Genomic DNA, 22,698 nt, shown 5'->3' with positions numbered 1-22,698 from the left:
TGTTTCAGGATGGCCTAAGGAAAAACACCTTGAGAACCATTTTCATCCTTTTGCAAAAATTGCTGATGAACTCACCTTAGAGGAAGAGGGTATGATCATGAGAGGTGATAGTTTGTTCCACCAGAATCATTGAGAAATCGCATTATTGATTTTGGACATTAGGGACATCTTGGACAAACTAATACTAAAAATAGAATTTGCAGTTATTATTGGTGGCCCTCTATGGATCGTCAAATTAATTCTGTGGTAGAAGATTGTTTGATATGTAATTCTAGTGACAAGGTTATAAAGATTTTCTCGCCTCCTATCCAAATGTAAATGTAAATGTAAATGTAAATGTTTTTGAGCTTGTAAAGCGCACTGCTACCCGTCCATACCCGTCCATAGGTCTCCTGGCGCTGTATAACTCTGGGGAACCCGTCCTGGCTTTCCCTGTGGGATGGTGCCTTGCTGGGAGTCGCCAAGGTGGAGCCAGGCATCCCCGGAATTGGTGGGGCCGTTGTGGAGATTAGGCAAGCTAATGCCCAGAGTTGCCGAGTGGAACCCCTCATTAGAGTAAGCACGAAGCGAGAATTATCGAGTCCGCTGACCAAGGTCCACAACCCTGCCGTGTCGGGAATTGAACCTTGGTCCCGGGCCGACTTCTGCTCTTGGGCCTGCCGCCTCTAACCAGTGAGCCACACTACTCCACAGATGTCCAATCCAAGAGGTCACTCCACTTGATTGGCAGTGGATTTTGTAGGGCCATTTAACATTTTGCCAACTAAGTACAAGTTTGATTTACTAGTTGCTGATTATTTTAGTAAATGGTGGGAGCTTCATTTCATGTCTGATCCTAATTCTATGGAAGTTATAAAGTTTTTTCAAAGTTTATTTGCAAGAGAAGGATTCCTTAAAGACAATGGAGTACAATTTACTTCAAAAGAAATGTCTGACTTCCTGTGCCAATCGGGTATTACCCACAAACGAGTGGCTCTTTATCATCCACAGGCTAATGATTTTATTGAGAGGACAAACCGCATTCTAGTGAAATGTATTCAGTGGGCAGTACCTTCAAAAATGTATATTAAAGAGGCAGTTCAAAGTATGTTGAGGGCACATCGCACCACACCAAATACTATCACTGGATCAAGTCCGTTCAGCCTACTAAGAGGTAGAGAAGCTTCATTTCATCTTTGTCCTGCTTGGATGAAAAAATGGGCTTCTTTTATTCAGAAGAGGGATTCATCTGAGAGGTATGGTTTGTTTAGTCAATCCAAGTTGATTGCCATGGAGGAGGGTTCCCCTGAGAGGAATGGTTCTTCTAGTCAGTCAAATTTGAATAACCGTAAAGAATTCAATTAAAAAATTAGAATAGGTGATTGGGTCAAAATCAAGTCACCTCATAATTTACCTAAAGGTTTATCCAAGTTTGGTTCTCCGGTAAGAGTTGATGCTCTTGCTCGGTGTGCTGTAAGAGTCAGTGGGAAGAACTGGTGGAATCTCTCAAGAGTTTATAAACTTCCTGAGAAAGTGGTGTCTCAACTTGCTCTTAATCATGTAAATTCTGAAGTTGATTTCACCTCCTTTTCTAAAGGAAATGTTAACACTGATTCAAAGTTGAAATATGTTCCACCTCGAAGGAGTAGTAGGATTCATACTTCACCTAAACGTATGGATCTTTGATCTTTTTAAGTGATAAAAATCACTGTTTATATTATTTCATTGTCAATGTAATCTGATTTTGTAAGTAGGATTCGAACTTCACCTAAATGTATGGATCTTTGATCTTTTAAGTGACAAAAGTACTGTTTATATTTTATTGCAATTTGATTTTGCATTTCCATGCTTATATATTTCATATTGAGAAATTTTGACCTTTGTTTATTTCATTCGACTATTTCTTATTTTTTCTTATTTTTCCATAATGTTATGGTTAAAGAGAAGAAGAGAGATGTTGTAGTAATCTTCCTTCCCTCTTTTGTATTGCTCCCACGATGTCATCCCCTATCCCCATAGCAATAGAATGTTGACATTTGAATATTCATCTTCTGTGGTTACTTGCAAGTTTCCTTGGAGCGCTGAGACTGACGGTCAATAAAGTATACATCTCTCCACTTCATTGTCTGCCTTGAGATTACTTCACAATGCTATTGTGCTTGCCCTGTCCTAAAATATAAATATATGCCATGTGATGTAAACCTGCATAAAATTCAAAATACATATGTATAATGGAAAATAATGCACTTTCCTCCTCCATGTACTTTTATCTCCCATTTTCCCATGCGGATATATTCCGGTTTTAACTGCACGCACAGGAATGTTCTCTGTAAAGCACTTCATGTTGAAGACGTTTAAGTGAAATAAAATGGTCTCTTTAGAATGCTGTTCTTCTCTTTGAAGCTAGACTCATGCTACATCAAATCCAAAAAAGTTAAGTTGCAGGACCATTAGTTGACCCCTGGGGGGACATCGACAGAGGGTAGTAATAATAGTAGTTAACATGATCAGAAGCCCAATCACAATGACGGGATGGACAGGAGGGGCGGGGGGCTCAGCCCTATTTGCTTGCATGATGGACCTTAATTTGCCGTAGCTAAGAGCATCACGTGTTTACTTTTAGATACCATTTTAGATTCCCTCAGATTGAGATACATCTGATAGCTTCTCTTCGACCCTTTCTTGAGGGCATGTTAACAAAAGATTGGCAGGAAAATTAGTCCAACATTGTTAGAAATGGGGGTCTCTAGTTGGCAGAGGTAGGTACCTTTTCCCAAGTAGGGACCCTTCTTCCTAGTCTGGGTAAGGGGGATACACTTCTAAAATTACCCCTGCTCACCCCTTGGTAGCTTGGCACAGGCAAAAGAAGTCAGGTTTATCTCAGAGGCAGTGTGTAAAGCATTTGTGAACACATACAGTAATCTAAACCAATAAGACCAAGAACTACAAAACTCCAACATACAATACTCCTAAAATAGTTACTGTGCCAAATAACCTTTAAATTCCTCCAACTCTGTAGCTCCGTCTGATGCTACAGCGATACTGAATACACCAGAGTTTAATAATTCCAGCCAATCGCGTCGATACAGGTTAGCAAAAACGTTGATGCACTTGGAAACAGTACTGTTTGTTGTTGCGGCCGACACGATGGTACGAGCCGGTCCGGGGCAACTTTCGCGGTTGTACTGTGAGATGGAAACGCTGCAGCGTGTGATGTCCTCATGGCTCGACGCAGGCAGCGGTTCGTTGACGGAGTCGGTGAGACCAAGGCTTGCATTGCAGGTGAGACGGTGCTCGATGCGGTGCTGTCAGGTCGCGATGTGGCGACGGAGCCGTTCGATGTTCGAGTCAGGCTGCGACAGAGTCGAACACATCAGCGCAGCATGTTGCAAAGTGTTGCGGAGTGCGATGCCCATGGAGTCGGTGAGACCAGGGTTGTGTTGCAGAATTAGGCGGTGCTCCCTACAGCGCTTTCAGGACACGGAATCCTGAGACAGACTCATGGATAAAGTCGGTTAACCTTGTCCTCTCCAGGCAACTGAAACTAGCGGTTCCAGAGACAGTGCCCATACGTTTGGTGAGGTCTTTGATGTTACAGAGACCTTGCAAACAGGGGGCAAGCTCAATTCAAGCCCTTGGATATCTTCCTCAAGCAGGGGACACAGCAAAGTCCTTTCTCCTTTCCTTGGCAGCAAGTAGCCACTGCAAGCCAACCCCAGACAGCAAACAGCACAGAGGCAGTATTCCTACTCAGCTTTCCCATCTCTTCTCCTTGGCAAAGGTTCTTCTTTATTCCCAGAAGTGATCTAAAAGTCTGGGGTCTGGGCCCAATATTTATATCCCAAATTCATTTGTTCTCTGGTGGCAGAGAAGCCTTGTGCTTGGTCAAAACCGGTTCTGTCCTCTCTGGTGAAGCTTCCTGGCAGGAGGTGGAGACAGCATTGTACTTGGCAGACCAGGCCCCTTCAGGTGAAAGGAAATCTCCTCCTCCTACTCTAAATGCAGCCCGGGTCTATTCACCCCAGCCCTGACACATCAGGCTCTCTGGAGCCATTGCTGCTCCCCAGCCCCTGTCATCCAAAAGCCAAACATGCAATACACAAACCAGGCAGAGGCATACTGGATGGCGAAGCAAGAAAATACCTACTTTCTAAAAGTGTTATTTTCAAACACAGAATGTAAGAATCACCCTCACTTGAAGATGTATTTTAACATTCTGAGTTCAGGCATACGAAACTTTATTTCCCTAACTTGTTCCCAGAGGTAGTTATGTTTATAAGATATTATAAACAAACTCTCCATTCTATACTATGGGAACAGGTAGCTTTGCAATAGTGAAAAACGAAATTGGCAGTAATTTACTAGCAGGACATGCCACACACACCAGGGCATGTCCTACCTTTCACATACACTGCACCCTGCCACAGGGGTACCTTGGGCCTACCATCGGGGTGAGTAATACGTAAGAAAGGGGAAGGTTAGGGCCTGGCAAAGGGGTATACTTGCCAAATCTTACCTTTTTCCTAGGACAGCGTAACATCGTTATAGTGAAACATCGCGCATGCTCAGGAAGGTCAAAGCGCCAGGATACCCTTTGGGTGACAGTTAGCGCTATATAAATAGGCGATACATACATACATACATACATGGCTGTGCCAGACTGCACACAGGCTCTGCAATGGCAGGCCAGAGTTACATTTACAGGTTGCTTGTACGGATGGCACAATCAGTGCTGCAAGCCCACTAGCGGCATTTGATTTGCAGTTCCTGGGCACACATAGTGCACTGTATTAGGGACTGACTAGTAAATCAAAGAGTCAATCATGGAACCACCAATCTATAACAGTAATTTACAAAGGGAGCCCTTGCACTTTGGCACTGAACAGCAGTGGCAATGTGCCCAAAATATCTAGACCAGCAAAACAGAGTCCAACACACAGCAAAAACACAGGAGGCAAAAGCAAAAAAATGCAGGGGAGACCCACGCCAATGGTGGCAGGTCTAACAGACACAATTGAGAGATCAGCTTGTAGCAGGCTTGGCTAGAAAGTCAGTACAGTTATTAGCCTGCCTTCTTCTAAAAACGTATGCACACATAGGTTAGTATTCAGAACGTGAATTTGAGACTTCACACATTTTAAACACCATAGTTGCTACACATCTTGTCTTAGAGTCTTGCCTATCACATGACTCCTTCAATTTTCTGAGGGAAAAGGGGAACATCAATTATGTCTCAAAGAACCCGAGAGGCTGGCCTGGAAGGCCTTTATGACATCACAACAGTGGGTAACAGGTTTTGTTATCAATAGTTGCTATGTCATAACAGTGAGTTATTAAACTAAGAAACTGAAATAAACAATAGAGGCGCTCTATTAAAGCCATACACAACAATAATACTAATACTAAAAATAATATTAGCACAAATATGAATTAAACATTTTAACACTCATTCTCTTGAAATACAAAAAATGTTTGCACAGTGGTGGAGGAGTGAGGAGAGGTGGTCAGCAGTTAATTAGGGCAGCTGGAATGGCAGGAGGAGTGATGTAGTGAGTTTGTGAAGCTATCTGAACTCCTAGAAAGGTCAGAAGTGGTGCAGGGAAGGAAGAGAGAGAATTTTGGATGCCGCCAGTCCGAAAAAAGAAGAAATAGAGGTAGAAAAGGCAAAAAAAGGTATTTTGTCCAAGATCATGTAGTTGTCAAATGTGTGTTTCTCCTTATAAAAAATATTATTGATAAGAAAGCAAGGGATTCTTTATGTAGGATGGGAGGGGGGGGTCATTGTAATGGCTTTTTTTGTTTTAGGATTCTTTATTCCTGCAAAGATGCATTTTGTAATCTTTATCCCATGTGGAAGTGGTCAAAATAAACTTGCCCAAATGCTTCAGCTGTCATTAAAAGCATATATGGTGGAAAGTTAAACAAAGATGATCTTAACCTCACCATTTATCCCAACCACTAATAAAATATAATTTGAATAGCGAGCTGACTTACCCTTAACTAAATGCTGAGCATAAGCTGTAGCCAAGTAGTTGTCAGATGTTAGTGGCAACACATATTTTCCCGAATGTAATTACCGCTGGTGTGTTTTGATGGTAATATAAGGAGGTATTAGTGTTTATTGATGACAATTTTAGGTGCTGCTTGTAGCACACTGGCTAGTTCGGAGTGCCAAGTGGTGGATGAACGGCGTTAAAAAAGGCAACACTTCACTTCAATGTTAATAGCAGAGGATTGACACATAATATAATCTTAATTTGTTAATGAACGCACCTTATTGTTTCCCTTTTTGTCATTAAGGTTTGAAAGAAAGTCCACTTCTTTCTGTACGCTAACTTTTACTGTGTTGTAAAAGTACTGGAATCAGGTTTCCCATGTGTCTCGAAGCCTACAGTTCTCAGAGTTCTCCCTTATGGCAAGTTCAATTGACTATTGCAGATTAATTTGGCCATGAACCAATGAGATCAGATTTTGGATGGGCTTAGAATTATGTTATTTTGCAAGGGTATTTGGGGCTATTAGATCAGGTGGTCATTTAGACCAGGTTCATTATCTTCTTTAGAATGGGAGCCTATATATGGGTCAAAGTAGAGAATTCAAGATGGGAGTTTTCTGACATCAGTTTTAAGCCAAAAATTTGTTGAACTACATAATTTTTTTAACAGTACAGAAAGCTCCATCAGAAATATAATTTCAAGGTCAACCAACATAGTGCCCAACGTTGGTAGACAAATGGGCAGCAGCACACATGGCCAATCAAATATGTATCAGAAACTATGCATGGGAACACATCTACTAAGCTTGATGAATTGAAATTATGAGCTTATGAGATGCACTTTCAACATGCAAGGTAAGGCAGCAAATTTAGGACGTCACATAGTGACAGCCCCAAATTATTGCAATAGTAATAAAAATTGTCTTTTTTTAGGTTCCACCCATACAACGCTTGCTTAGGCTTGTGGAAGCTATTGTTTTTAATATAAATCTTAAAAGGGGCTTGCATTATGCCCCCTTGATTTCCCAACTTTTCATTGGTTTCTGTGCTTGCCACTTACTTTTCCAACATTTCTATTGGCTGTAGCATATTTTCCTGCATTTACCAATGATTGTTCCTTGCCTGCTTCTCTTATCAGTTTCCCGTAACTGAAATACTGTTAACATCCTAACTATTTTTTCATAAAGCTTTGCCTCTTTCTGCTTTCATGATACTTCAAATTAAATTAGCAGATATATACAGTGCAACTGATCACCCGGGGAGATTAAGTGATTTGTCCCGAATCACACAATGCTGAACTGCCAAGTCTCAAACTGGGACCTCCAGCTCTCGAGTCAGCATCTCTGGCTGCTGTGCCACATCCTCTTCTTTCCTGTGATACTTGTTTGATGTGCTGTAGCCACGTTTGTTCAAGCCAAAACCACTATCGCCAGACCTACAATTACAACCAATTATGCTTGTGTGTTTTTCATTCCTGCGTCGTATTCCACGTTGTGGCTTACCCGTCCCTCACGCCCCCCTGCATTCCCTTTCCCTGTTCATTGTTTGTTGTTATCACAGGAGTCCTTTACGCTTTCACAAGCTTTTATGACCCTCAGTAAAGTAGAAATCTCCCCCAGTGGTCTAGTGCATGGAACAGTCTGTCAAATCCATTGAACACTTGTGTCAGTTCAGTGATGATTGTTCAGCAAACATGAACAGCTTTAGTTTTCACACTTGTAGATGTGTGTCTGTTATGCAGAGATAAATATGTCACTGTTTCTTTTCACACTTGGTTTTTTATGCAGTATAATTAACCCTGGCTCAGACCTTTTTTTGCTCTTACTTTAGAATGATAGAGCATTCTTACTAGCATCCGGTTTATGTTGTGGTCTTTAGGTTCAAAGGACAAGGGTTTCGGGCAGTTTCCTTGCCCCAAAAAAGCTGCCGCTGCTCAGTTGAAGAGATATGGGTTCTGTTTGCTCTGAACTTTTCAGAAGCAGTTTTAGATTTCACACAGAGGTGGGATAGTAAAAAAGCCTCCACAGGTGGAGCTTCAAAAGGCACTTTTCAGTTTCAGATTGCAGTATTCTGCCTCCCACCTTGGGCATCTGTGATTGTTTAACACACGGTCTGACAATTATTACCTGACTTTGTCCCTGAAGTCCTCCTGGAGATTTGATGCTGCAAACCATGCAGAACCTATAAAATGACTCACTTAATACTGCTCAGTTGTGTGGCCCCTCTTATGGGTTTGTTTAAATTTTTGTATCCTCTACAATGCAGTAACAGAGGCACAGTTACTGCCAGCCTTGCTGCTCGTAAGCAACGACTACAAGTACAAAGTGGATGTATGACGTTACAACGCATACATTTACAACGCATACCTTTACCACGCAATTTTTACAACGCAGGATCCATTACAACGAAATACCATTACAACGCATTTTTTTACATCGCAGATGCCTTTACAACGCATACCATTACAACGTAAGTATTGGTAAGTATATAATATTTGTATAAATTTAAATTAATTAAAATTAATATAATTTAATTTAAATTTTAATTTATTTTTACCCTGTACCCCTGTACCCCAAACCCCAAACCTAGCCCTGAACCCTAAACATACCCCTTTACCCAAAAACCCAAACCTAGCCCTGAACCCTAAAAATACCCCTTTACCCTAAAACCCAAACCTAGCCCTGAACCCTAAAAATACCCCTTTACCCAAAAACCCAAACCTAGCCCTGAACCCTAAAAATACCCCTTTACCCAAAACCCCAAACCTAGCCCTGAACCCTAAAAATACCCCTTTACCCAAAAACCCAAACCTAGCCCTGAACCCTAAAAATACCCCTTTACCCAAAAACCCAAACCTAGCCCTGAACCCTAAAAATACCCCTTTACCCTAAAACCCAAACCTATAACATTTTTAATAAAATTATATACTTACCAATACTTACGTTGTAATGATATGCGTTGTAAAGGCATCAGCGATGTAAAAAAATGCGTTGTAATGGTAGTTCGTTGTAATGGATCCCGCGTTGTAAAAATTGCGTGGTAAAGGTAGGTCGTTGTAAAAGTTGCGTTGTAACGGTTGTATACCGTACAAAGTACGTGTTTACGCACCACTTGCAGGTTTTAAACACATAAATAAAAGGTATTTTCATTTACAATGCTAATAGCTCAAACTATCACAAATGCGAGACCTACTGCATTACAAATGCTTGTTAAGCTCTGAGACAGAGGCGGCAGCAGCCATAGGAAGGCAGGGACTGTGACACTAGGCAGTGCATTTGAAAAGCAGGAGGAAGGAGGAGGAAGCTGCAGCCAAAACAGACCTCGATCTTTAAATGCACAGTAAATGTGGCAAGATAAGAGTAAGATTTACAGCCCTGTTTACAACAGAGCTCTGTAAACCATGATCACTAGTCTTGAGTGTTCAAGCCTAAATAAAGAAATAGTGCTCACAAGCTCTGAGTAACAACACATGTAACAGGGGAATTCCTTGAAAATGGGCAGATCTTTTAAAGCGCACAATAGCTCACGATTAGTTCAACCCAAATAAACACGTTTAAGCATATATAGGACAATAAGTGAACAAATTCTTTTGTTTTAATTCGACACCATAAATGCTGTCATTGTTAAACTTTTCATAAGTAGTCCATTAACATAAATCGAATATTTATAAATGATGCAAAATAACTGAAAAACAATTTTCACATTATATAAACATGGACACAATGTTTAACAATGCATTTCGGGCCAGTGCCGGCCATTCATCAGGAGAATATTAATTTGTTCAAACTCCAAACAAGTAAAAAACTCCAAAATGTCACGAACTATTCTCAAACCAAAAACGCTGTAATTGTTCGAAGAGGTCTCCTCAAGTTTCATGTGCAATGAAAGCCTAAATTAATCGCGTTCTTTCCCTCGGTGTAATCCACGACTGACTGGCGTTCAGTCGTGGATTACACCGAGGGAAAGAACGCAGAATCTTACTTAGGTAAGGGAGCAGCGAAATGGGTCTAAAATTAGCGGGGAGGGTGGGGTCAGAACCTGATTTCTTTAAAATAGGAATAACTGTGGCTGATTTAAACAGAGAGGGAACTTTGCCTTGGGAAATAGATGCATTGAGAAGGGATAAAGGAGGGTCGGGGCAGCCAGAGAACAGCTCCCGTAGAATACGAGCCGGGCCACAGTCAGCAGGGGAGCCTGACTTGACCTTCCCAAGGAGGGCAAGGAAGGATTCCTGCAAAATAAGAGGAAAATGGTGAAGAGAGGACAGCAAGGGAGGAAGGGGAGAAGCATGGAGAGGAGAAGATGGAGGGGGATGTTCCGTTTGATGTTAACAATCTTCTTGAGAAAAAAGTCATTAAGGGAAAGGCAGAGAGATTGGGAAGGGGTAGGGTTGTGATTGACTCTGTCTGATGCGGCCAGATTATGGACAATGGAGAAAATCTCCTTAGATTTATTAGCTGCTGACAGGATTTTCCCCGAGAAATATTCCAATTTCGCTGAGAGGATTGCTCTCTTATAGTTTTTAAGGAGAGACCTGTAACGGTACATCAGGAGGGGGCAATAGTTGCGCCCCCACTGGCGCTCTGACTGGCGAAGGGCCAGTTTGAGTGCTTTAAGGTCACTGGAAAACCATTTATTGGCTTCGTGGGGGCGGCAGGCTTTGACCACCCTGAGGGGAGCGACCAGGTCACAGGAAGAGGACAGCCATAAATTGAGCGCATCGACTTGAGAATCAAGGGAAAGGTCAGAAAGCTTAGGGAGAGAAGTTGCCAGGGAGGAGTGGAGGATGTTAAAATCCACTCGGTTCCAATTCCGTGCTAAGATGTTTTTGGGAAGAGGGGGCCTGTCGACAGCTGAAAGGTCTATAGAGAAGGAGATGATGGAATGGTCCGACCAGGAGCAGTTGAGAACAGTAGTGGGAGAGATGGTTCGACCAGAAGACCATATTTGAACACGAGTATGGCCGTGGGCCTGGGTCGGGGCATGAATATGGGAGGTAAAATTAAAACAACGGAGAGTGTCGGAGAAATCTTTGGAAGTCTGATCTTCCCTGGGGTCACCAGGCCAGTAGTTGAAGTCGCCCAGTAGGAGAACAGACAAATTATTAATTGCAAGGGTAGCCAGTAAATCTTGAAGGGCGGGCACAAAGTGGGGCATAGTTTGGGGGGGTCGGTATAGAAGGACAATAGTAAGGGGAACTGACAGGTTTGTTGAACGGGCAACTAGGAAGTCCACATTGGGTATGGGAGGGTGGGCCAAGGGTTGGAATTGGAGGTGAGACCGAATAATCATGGCCACACCTCCACCGGTTTTTCCGTCAGGGCGGTCTGCCCGAAGGGCATAATAGGACGCGGGCAATGCGGATAAAACGTCGGGCGCGGAAGCAACAGAAAACCAAGTTTCCGTCAAGAACAGAAAATCAGGGGAATCAGTGTCAAGGAGATTGAACAGTTCTAGTTGGTGTTTACCAGCTGAACGAGTGTTCAGCAGGTAGGAAGGGGCCCAGGAGGGAGATGGGGAGGGGGGAGTGGGAGGACAGACCAAGCCAGGGACGTGCTTGGGTTTAAGAGGTAAGATAGTGGCAAGGGCGGGGGAGGGAGTCAGAATGCCAAGGGCTGCTATATCTTCCAGCGTGGAAGAACTAAAGTGCCAATTGCCCTGAAGGGCAAGAAGCTGTGCAGAGGTGTAGATAAAGAAAGGTGCAGGGTCAGTGGCCCCTGGTCCCGGTCGGTCGCGGACGGGCGCAGACGGGCTTGCCTTTGGCAAGCCTTCGGCACGCCGCCAGCACGCCCGCTGCGCCCGTCCGCTGCGCTTCCGGGTAGAAGGTGCCATTTTATAGTGATCGGGGGGGGAGGGCCGAGCAAGTAATCTGCTCGCCCTCTCACTCACCCAAGATGGCGGCGAATTTACACTGAGCAGCGTCAAATCGGCTGCTGTAGCCTCCGCTGCGAGCGCAGGACTGATCCGAGGGTAAGGGGTGCTCAGGTGGTGATTTCTAATGAAGTGTCACACAAAAAGAAATGTTTTAAAACATTTTTAAAAATTCGATTTTTCCTTTTAAAATATGCCTCTGTTCCCGGCTCACGCCTCAGGAACCGTTCCGACTAGCTATCAATGGTGAAAGACGCCAAATGAGCTTTTTATAGTGATCGGGGGGGAGGGCCGAGCAAGTAATCTGCTCGCCCTCTCACTCACCCAAGATGGCGGCGAATGTACACTGAGCAGCGTCAAATCGGCTGCTGTAGCCCCCGCTGCGAGCGCAGGACTGATCCGAGGGTAAGGGGTGCTCAGGGGGTGATTTCTAATGAAGTGTCACACAAAAATACCATTTTTACAATTTTTAAAAAAATTTGATTTTTCCTTTTAAAATATGCCTCTGTTCCCGGCTCACGCCTCAGGAACCGTTCCGACTAGCTATCAATGAAAGGGAGGTATCAAATTTTACCCCCAGATTCTTAGCCACTTCCACTGGGCTAGGGGGGCCGGAGCGTCATCTGGCCACCACTGGATCGGCTTGAAGGGATTTTCCTTCCCTATTAGCAAGATCTCAGTTTTAACTGAGTTGCATTTAAGATGATTGCCCTTCGTTCAACTAATAACCTGTGTGAGGCATAGCTTAAAGTTAACCTCTGCTTTATTATCGTCTTTATCTAAGGACAGAATCAGTTGTGTGTCATCGGGATAGGATGTAGTAGCAAAATTAAAGAAGGAAATTAATGAGAAAAGCAGGGCAATGTAGATATTGAACAAGCGATGGCTAAGGGATGAGCCCTGTAGGACACCTGAAGTGATGGAACATTCAGTTAAAAGAAATGATGCTAGGGCTACCGCTTGTCTACAGTTAGTGAGAAAGTATTTTATTCGGGCCAACATAGTGCCAGATATGCCACAATCTTTTATCCGAGTTAGGAGAATATCGTGTGAAATGGTATCTAATGCGGCTGAAAAGTCCAATAGGAGCGGTACCACATTTTTCCCTTTGTCCACTGTGCATTTCTGAGTTTCCGCTGAGCTGATTCAGTTGAATGCTTAGTGCGAAATTCTGATTGGCAGGGATGCAGTATCTTAGCATTTTCAAGACAGGTATTTAGCTGTGTATAGACCTGACTTCCTGTGATTTTGCCCAGAATTGGAAGTAAAGAGATGGGGGGAGGTTGGAAAGGGTTGACAGCCACTGCCCGTGGAGGGAGTTACGGTGGGGTAGGAAGGCGGGGCGGGGGAGGGGCAGGGTGGGGGGTGCTAAAAACTGGAATATGGATAATTGGAGGCAAGTAAACAATTTAATTAATAAAACGAATTTCTTAGTGCGCACTGCATCGCATTTTGCGAGCATGCCTTGCAGGGACAGCCAATTTTACGTCATAATGGCTTGATATGATTTTATCAAAGACCTGGAGGGATGGGCAATATAGATATGATCGGACTCAGAATGTGGGACTTGTATGGGAAGAGTGGGAAAATCCTTTTGGATGGAGAGAATCTTTTGCTCAAAGAAGCTTGAGATCTGATCGCACAACCTCTGTGATGGGGAAATTTCCTTAACTAATGTTTTTGGATGGGTAAATGACTTTCCTATTGTGAAAATCGTTTTCTGATCCTGTTGTGCCTCCAGGGTCTTTTTTGTGTAGTACTCTGAAGGTGGTATTTTTTCCTACTAATTTTGAAGAGGTTTAGTTCTTCTAGGGAGTAAGCTCTTCTCCACCATTGCTCCAGTTGTTTGCATTGAAGGTGGAGCTCTGTTAGTATGGGTGTGAACCAGGGTGATGAGGTTTTGAGGTCTTGTGTTGTTGTTTTAAGTGAGCTAGCTCATGGCTGATCATGGCGATCCATGTGTGGAAGAGTTTGGTGCCTTTTGAAGTTTCTCTCGACAGCGTGGGGATAGATGTGCTTGCCCGGTTTGGCAATTCAATGTTAGAAACCATTCTAGCCCAATTGCTACTTGGTGGTGGATCAGAAGATTGGTTGGGGGAAGGATTTGGGGTAGGGGTTTTAATGCTGAAAGGGATTAACCTGTGATCTGACCAGATTTGGGGAACTGAAAAGTTGACAGTTAGTAGGGTAAAATTTGAACAGACTCGGTCAAGGGTGTGACCTGCCTGATGAGTGGGTTCTAGGACCAACTGAGGAATTCCAAGGGTTTCTAGGATTTCTAAAATGTTGTCTACTCCTGGTTCATTCCTGCACTATAAATGGAGATTAAAGTCCCCTAACAGTGTAAAATTAGAGTACCGGAGCGTAGCCTAATGTTTCTCCTAGGATTTCCAGAAAATCCAGGCTTGTGCCCATTGGGTGGTAAATCAGGGCACCCGTAAAGGAAGTAGAGCCATTTAGTTTAAAACAAAAGCCCAAACTTTCTGTCCCTTACAGGTTGGGAAGCTCAAAGTTTGTGCATTGGTAGATATCCCGGAAGATAATGGCTATTCCTCCTCCTCTTGTTTCATTTCTGTCTGGTCTACAGATAGTATAGCTGTGGGGGAATGCTAATGCAATGTCGGGATTACACCAATCCTTAAGCCATGTTTCAGTGATAAAAAGTAAGTCAAGTTGTAACTCTACAATAATTTCTTTGATGTCTAATTCTTATGTGCACAGAGAGCGCGCATTGATGAGCCTCCCCCTATAACTGTTTATTCAGTGAAGTGCCATTCAGTGTTTTGGGTCTAGTTTCTGTGAAATTGAATTCACTTTTACATTTGTGACATGTTTGTGGACCTCTAATTTTGCAAGGTGCCAAACTGCATTCACATTTCACTCCTGTGTTGAATTTGTTTAAAACTTCAACTGTCAATCCCGGCTCTGGGAGAGATCGAGCAGTGTGGCTGGCGCTGGCCATGTTCCGGATATGGGCGGGCGCAGATGGGCTTGCATTAGGCGCGCATTAGGCGGTCATTACGCCCGCCTTCGGTGAGCCAGCAGCGCATCCGCACTGGCAGGCTCATTGAGTACAGAAACCTGCCAACCACTAGAACGCTCGAGCCCAAAGATGGTGGCTAGTAAAGGGGCCTCTCTCCTTCCCGGAAGGTGAAGGAAAGTGTGGTGCAGAGTGCCAAGAAGTCACAAGGGAAAAGCCCAAAGAGAGCGTCCACTACATGAGGAGCCCGTCTTAGCAGTGTCAATTCAAACGGATTCAAGGTAAAGAATAATTTTCATTGCCTATGAATTTCGTTGCAGAGTAACAATCTTTAAAACATTCATATTTGAGGGATCACACATATTTTCTCTCAACCTGCTTCACAATACAGGTCAACAAACAGTGATGTTCGCTTTGCATCAAGGACTTTTATCAATCAAGCAATCAGGAGATATGACACTACCATCAAGATACCGAAACTTAAGAAAGCAAGGAGATATTACCTGACAGAAATCTGATGTCCATGGCCCAGCCATCGGAATATTTAGCTTTATAAACCATGCAGTGACCTTGAAGAAATCCATTGTAGGAACAGAATATCACAGCTGAGATCACTATGTGGAGGGGTGCAGGTCGTCCTCTTGTGATCACTGAATATATAAATGTCCTACAAAGGAAGAAACAAAAAAAAATTATGTAGAACATCTTTGAAGCCACATCATTTTGGTCAATCCTCTGGCAGCTCTTGATATAGAGTGTTTGGAATTGAATTTGCAAGGAAGGCTGCACAGTGCACTGCATAACCACCAGAATTATCTCTAGGTGTGTGATAAGTAGGATGTTTAGGGGATCTCCAGGTGTGCCTGCCAGAGGTAACTAGCTCAACCATGACTTTTTTTTGGTTTTGTTCTGCTTTAATAACCATCTTGCCCTGGTTGTAATATCTCTACAGACACATGCCCCGTATCCACCGAAATCCGCCTAGTTCTTATTACAAGACGTTATAGTTATGGAATTTGTATTATTTTAAAACGTCTTCGGAGGAAGTCTTTTTTATATTGTGATGCATTTGGGCAATTGAAGCGTGGACATGCGATAAGGCAAGTTTATGGTGATGAGATGTACGGCTCTTTACGGCGGACCCAGGTCATTGTGTAATATATTAAAATGCATGTTTCTTTGATTTTGGCACACTTCAATTTTCTGTCTTGGCTACATGTTTGCAGCATCAAGCGAGGAGGTACATATGGGGAGAGACTGGTCGGTACCGCTAGAGCTACCGACCTTGGAACTGGGGAACCATGGTCGAGCCTGGCGTCGGCTCAGCATCCTGTGATTCTGGACAGTCCCTTAGGGGCAGATTTACAAGAAAGTGACAGTGCGTTCTGCAAGCCATTTGGCTGCGCCTTACTGAGTCACTTTCAAAGCACAGGGATGCGACATATTTACAACAATATGTTGCATCTCTGTGTTTCCCCCTGCGCTGGCGCACAACCCGCTGCCATGCACCAGCTCAGGCACCCTTGCACCATGGTGCAAGGATTCCTGCGTCGTGGGGAGATTGTTTTTGTGCAGGAAGGTTTCCCTTCCTGCACAAAAACAATCTGGAAAATGCAGTTTTTCAACTTCTATGTGTGCTGCATTAGCACACATAGAAGTTAAAAAACGTAATTGTTTCAATGATTGTAGATGTGCAGGAACAGAACCCTTCCTGAACAAAAACAATGTTTAGAGGTAAATTCCTCTTTCTATGTGGGCTGCAGAATGCAGCACACACTGAAACAGGAAAAGAAAACGAGGAGAAATTAATACATTTCTCCTCTTTGTGCCTCCCTGTGCCTCCCCTGGGGAGGCAGAGCATTCACACGCATTTCCAAATTTACGATTCCTCGTAAATCTGGAAATGTGTCTGGTTCCATGGATGTTGTGTGGGAACACCCACAGCAACACCCATGGAACACCCCTTTGACATAAAGTGCTGCGTGCAAAGAAGCCATATTTACAAGGACAGGATAAGTCACGCTGGGTGGCTTTTCCTGTCTTTCTAAATATGGAGAAGTTAAATGCGCCACCGGTATGTTACAAAAAGTGATGTACCGGTGGCGCAACAGGCTTGTAAATCTGCCCCTCAATCTCCCCGTGCCTACCAAATGTGTCCATGTGTCACGTAATTGGTGCTTGTGCAAAGCGCTCCAATCAATACCTTCGGGTCGAGTTAGCACTATATAAATCTGCAAAAATAAATAAATGTTAGTTTGACGACAGGAAAAGAGCATGCCCCCTAGCACATTAATAATGTTTTTAGGTTAAGCTGTTTTTCCCCTTTATTTTACTTCTTTTTGTTTGATGGTAACTAAGGGGCTGGTTTACCAGTACACCTTAAAGCTCTCCTCCCTTATGACTAACTAATGTTGTTTTGTAATATTTTTAAATGATCTGGGTGCCCATTTTGAGACATTTGAATTACTTAAAATGCCTTGGCTGCGTGGTTGTAGCAGTAAACAAGGATGCACTCATGTTAATAATTCCCTTTAGTACGGCAAGTATGTCTTGGTGAAGTCTTTCTTTTTTCTGAGTTGTGGTAACCAGGTGCTGTGAATTAGCAATTCTGATGTGGGGTGGAGAGTGAACATGCTGTGGCTGACAGTTCAGTTAACAAGGTAAGAGTGCGAATAACTTTACAACGAACTTTCTTAGGGCCTCATAAGTGTCCAGGAGGAAGCTTTTAGCGACATGTCCAGTCAATGGTGTTTTTTTGTTGTCGTTTTTTCGTTTCAGACACCGACTGATAAATAGGGATTTACTTCAGTCCTCTGGTGATGATAATTAGCACAGGAGCGTAACAAAGGCCCCCGAAGCCCACTCGGTGTGGGGGGGGGGGGGGGGGAGATGCAGGGGGCACAGCACAGCACTCAGGCCTGAGAGTTTCGGATTCAATCCGGAGCGGCCCCCCTAAACTTCCGTTAACAGCAGATGGCACCATTGCACTGAGTAATATAAGTTCTGTTCCACTCTTGTTGTGGGTGACGTTTTCGTATTCATTTATAGTTTATTTATTGCTGTTTTTAGATACAGGGGCATGGACTAACGCTCGGAGGTGTATGCTTGCCTCTCTTTTATCTGGTCTGGTGAGATTCATGAGAGCAATGGCTCCTGGCTATGTATCACACTAAATTTGAATGCATAATTCGTGACTATCAGGATCTTAGAGAGCATGTGACTTGAGGTTATTACAGGCTGCTGTTTGTCATTGCCTTAGCAAATATGTCATATCCTTCTCTCCCGGGCCGCTATTTTCCACTTCTTTTTCTTCCTTTCTTTTTTATTGCAAGAATTTATTTGCATGTCTTTTCATTACTGGTTGCCAACAGTGGGGCATTATGAATACAATAAAACAATGTAAGTATTTGAAAATGTAATTATAATTCATGCAATATGAATTAAGAAAAACCTTGTGGCCTTGTTTCTTATTTTGGAGAGATTTAGTTCACATATTCTGTCAAATGATGTGTTATATCAAAGGTGTATATGAAAAGTATTGTTATGCAAATGGTTTCTTGTATTGGGAAGTTGTTATAGATTTGAATGAGGTTCATGAAATTAAATATGTTGCCTCTTCATAATTTCTGTGAATGAAATCACATAGATTAAATAGGACATCAGATGTAGACTGAAAATGTAGTAATTTTTGATGAGAGGACTAAGACTTGCTTAAATACACGTATTTTGATTTGTTTTTTGATTAGCTAAGTGCATGCTTTGGAATTATTATAACATGATTGTTCTAAGCTCAGTAGCATCAAATATGTAATTTGTTGATTAACTGGATGTAATTGTATTTCAGTGTAGTGCCCCTGAATGGTTGGACCACCATCAAGTCCTAAGGAAGGACTACTTTCAAAACTTAGAAATTCACTGAAAAAGTAAAGGTTACAGGGATGTTATAGTTAGGCTCATGTTTCACTCAAACACAACTAGTGAAATTTAGCAGTTATAGTTAGCTGAGCCAACCGTAACTAGCGCCCCCGCAATGCACTGCTCATGACCTAACATATTACATCACTCAAGAAATGGTTAATGACATCACTGGCATCATTGATGATATCCCGGAGTACATCATCCACAAACTCACAACTTATCCACTCACTCCCCCATAGAACCTTTCTTACACCCACTCCCACACAACCATTCCCAAACCTATTCAAAGACCAATACCAGTACTTACACACACACTGATTCATAAATCTACATGCACACAACCATTCATACAGCCACTCACACACACACTCACTACCCTATACAGCCACTGACTTACTCATCTAAACCGGCAGTCACACACCTCATCACCCACCCACACAGACAGTCAAACATCCATACAGGTACTCAGATAACCAATCACTCACCCACACAGTCACTCACGTACCCACTCACACACCCATACAGCCAGTTAGACACCAACTGACAGACTGATACAGACATTCATACAGTCACTTACCCATACATTCACTGAGACACTTAATCAATCACTTATACAGTCATGCACCCACTGAATCATCCATACAGACACTCATACACCCACTGATTCAACAATACACCTTGGCATATATATTTATTACTCATAAACATTTAAAAACACCTAGTCACTAGATGATGTCATCAGTGTTTTTTTCTATCAATATGTTTTGTATAGTTGTAAATATGTTTTTTATTAGGAAGTGGTGATAGGGTTGAATTGTCCCACTGAGAATGGGACATAAATAAGGTACTTGTACACTCAAATCTTTTTCTACAATAAAGCATTGAATAATCACAACAATGTAATTATTCTGTTAATTATGTAACACAAAATTTAAAATTATTAAACTATTTATTTAATGCACAAAGGGTACTTTGTTTATGTTGCTAGTTTGCTAGTTACCCAGGCCCTTGTGAGGATATCATCCAGGGTACACCCCATTGGTGATGTATTGCTCTGGAATGCTCTTAACTCATGCAGGACAAGGGTTCTGTGGATGTCAGTTGGTAAATGAAGTTGGTAGATTAAGTTTCATAAAAGGCGACTCATGTCACAATATTGCCTGGTGCCATCTGATTGCTTTGTAATGGATGCCTTTTAGCCAAACAAATGTACTTCACTAATATGTATTGCATATATACCCCACACTTGTAATATTGCTGACCCAAAATGCAATTTCCAGAGCTGCAAATCTTGCTCATAGCCCAGACCTTTTTAAATGTCGTGCCTTATGTGTTATCCAGATAGATCTAGTTGTTTATTTTTATTTTCTGTGATTTAATGGGAATTAATGGCTTGGCTCCTGTCTTTTCCTTGTAAATTTAGAAAATGTTACTTTGTGCAAACAAATCAATAAAAGAAAATTGATAGGTGTCAAAATAGCACAATTTATTTACCACACACACCTCTTAGATATGTGGCTATGTCCAGTCAGAAACTAGCTACTGAGAAATTATTCACGTTTCCTTGAGAGATTCAAAACATGTGGTGTCTCCTGCAGTTCGGAAATTAAACCACTTCCTGTATTGTTGCTATTTCTAATGGAAACTTGAACTAGCATAATATGTGGCATATATTTGAATAATCATCAAACTACTAAGCATATCTTCCGGGGAAGCATATTTGACAACGAAAAATCTTCAACAGGTGGGAGAGAAAGTATGTCAATGACGTTGCATTGCTTCCAAATCACATTTGACAAATGTGTAACCATTTAAGAAAGAACGAGTGCTAGTGGGCCAAAAACGTTTGATTTGCGAGGTTGCATCAGTGCTTTTTTCAAGTTATTCGCAAGGAAAAAGTACCACATGATTCTAACTTTGGGTTTATTTACAGAGTCAGTAGTTACACGTAATAATATATGACATGGATTTGGCGACTGTGATTCAACTTCGGACACCCCTCTTCTAGTAGGACACCCCTTTTGAAAATATTTACCTATGATTTATTGAAAGGAGTCACACACTAGAGCATGCAGTTTACCTCACTGAAGGGTTAAAATAGCTCAAACCGTTTGGATTTTGACCCGTCGGACAACATTTTTCACAAACTGACCTGAAGCAATTTTGCATGATTAGCGGGAGAATGGAAAGCAGTAGAAGATCAAGAATAAGGGGTAGATTAGGATAGCGGTTTTTCCGCATCGTCCGGGCCGGCGGAAGCCACCGCCGGCCCGGAGGATATGGAAAAACCGCAGCGGACCCACCAAAGACCCACCGCCACATTAGGATGGCTGGTGGGTCCTGGTTTCCGTCCGCAGCTTTTCCGCCGCGGTTGGCTTACAACCGCGGCGGAAAAGCACTAATATGGTGACGGTGTCTCTCAGACACCGTCAGCCATATTAGGATGCCCAAAAAGAAATGCTTTTCCTCCACGGCGGGTTTTCCGCCGTGGAAAAGCATATGGAGCTTCACTGCGGGGGCCCGTTGCGGGCCCCCTGGGTGAAGGGGGGGTGGGGGGTGCACATGGGGGGTACCTATGGTACCCCCCTGCATTTGTATGCAGTAATCGTCAGGCACCGCGCGGTGCCTGCCGCTTTCTGCATACAAATGCAATGTATGCATTTTTAACATTGCGGCGGGTGCAGCTTGAAGCTGCACCCGCCGCAATGTTAAAGATTGAGGATGTGACCGCCACCCTGGCGGTCACATCCTAATCTGCACGGAGGGACCGCCACAGCCCCTGCGGACGGTCCCTCCTACTCTATGGTGGCGGACGGACTCAGGTCCGTCCGCCATCATAATCGGCCCCTAAGTCTTTAAACTTCTTGTTTCAGCTGATCAATGTTTCACCTTGACCGATTATGGGGTTTTGTACCCGATTCAAAGGGGGCGAGCCAATGAAGGCTCGAGCCAGACTCCAGGCTTGTGCTCATTTTTTTTACAAAAACTTTATTTAATTTTATAATCAAAGCATGCGAGTAAGGTGTCCATCGCAAAACATATATAATAGTGTGCAAGCTGTAACATATTAACGTAGTAAGTATAAAAGACTTCATCATTGAGTGCACCAGATAATAGATGAATAATAACCATGGACAGAAGATCAATTATTTGAGTGTAAAACCCCCACCCACACGGATCCCAACCCCAACTAACAACTACTATGTGCCACTTAAGACCAGCAAGAAGAGAAAAGGAGGGGTAAGGGTGGAAAACCTGGGTGCACAGGTGAGTGTTGTGCAATATAGGTGTGAACCTGGTGGACGTGGGTGATAATGGGCCCTAAACATTTGCATGTAATAAGGTATGATCAGAACTGCAACCATTGAGTAGCTGCTCTTTGGGATCTGTTTCTGTTTACCATCTATACCTGTAACCTGGGACTCCTATCTTAAGAATAAACCTTATCTTGTTTCACTTATACTACTGGCTACCCTGCATCTTCGTTTACTACAACGGCGACGAGGATGGGAAATGTTGTGGTGAATGAACTCGCAATTGCTGAGCAGTGGGGGACATAAACTGAGGGGAAAGTGCATGGCATAGTGATGAAGATACCATAATGGGTTTGGCGTTGGTGTAGTTGGGCCAACATCCTATATCTTTTTTTGTATAGATCCCATGTCCTGTACATTCCAGGTTACCAAGTTATTATGTTTAGACATTGATGTCATTTATGTATCTGTGATATAAAACTCATTCAGAGGCACGGTGCGCCCACTCCCAGTCTCCCCTCACAATGATGGAAGTGACAAAAACATCTTAGAACAAAGTACTAATTCTTGGTCCTGTGATTGTGGGTCATTCAAACAAACCTGTGAAAAAAGGTAACTGTACAAATAGTAAAAACCAGGTGCACCTGCTATAGGGGTACAAGCAGCCAAACTTGTGAGACATGCTTCAATAGCACAGAACA

At 42.9% G+C, this 22,698-nt stretch overlaps 1 protein-coding gene across 1 annotated transcript in view; it reads right to left on the bottom strand.

Annotated features, from left to right (window-relative positions):
- The window catches only part of SRD5A2 (steroid 5 alpha-reductase 2), a 409,305-nt gene that overhangs the window by 157,015 nt on the left and 229,592 nt on the right, over nt 1-22,698 (bottom strand). The window contains exon 2 of the mRNA XM_078649283.1: nt 15,329-15,492. Within this exon, the coding sequence (XP_078505409.1) occupies nt 15,329-15,492 (164 nt within the window). The remainder of the gene's footprint in view (nt 1-15,328; nt 15,493-22,698) is intronic.

The sequence above is a fragment of the Lissotriton helveticus genome, chromosome 6, assembly GCF_964261635.1.
Source record: "Lissotriton helveticus chromosome 6, aLisHel1.1, whole genome shotgun sequence".
Lineage (NCBI taxonomy): Eukaryota > Metazoa > Chordata > Amphibia > Caudata > Salamandridae > Lissotriton > Lissotriton helveticus.
This window is presented reverse-complemented; position numbering and strand designations above follow the sequence as displayed.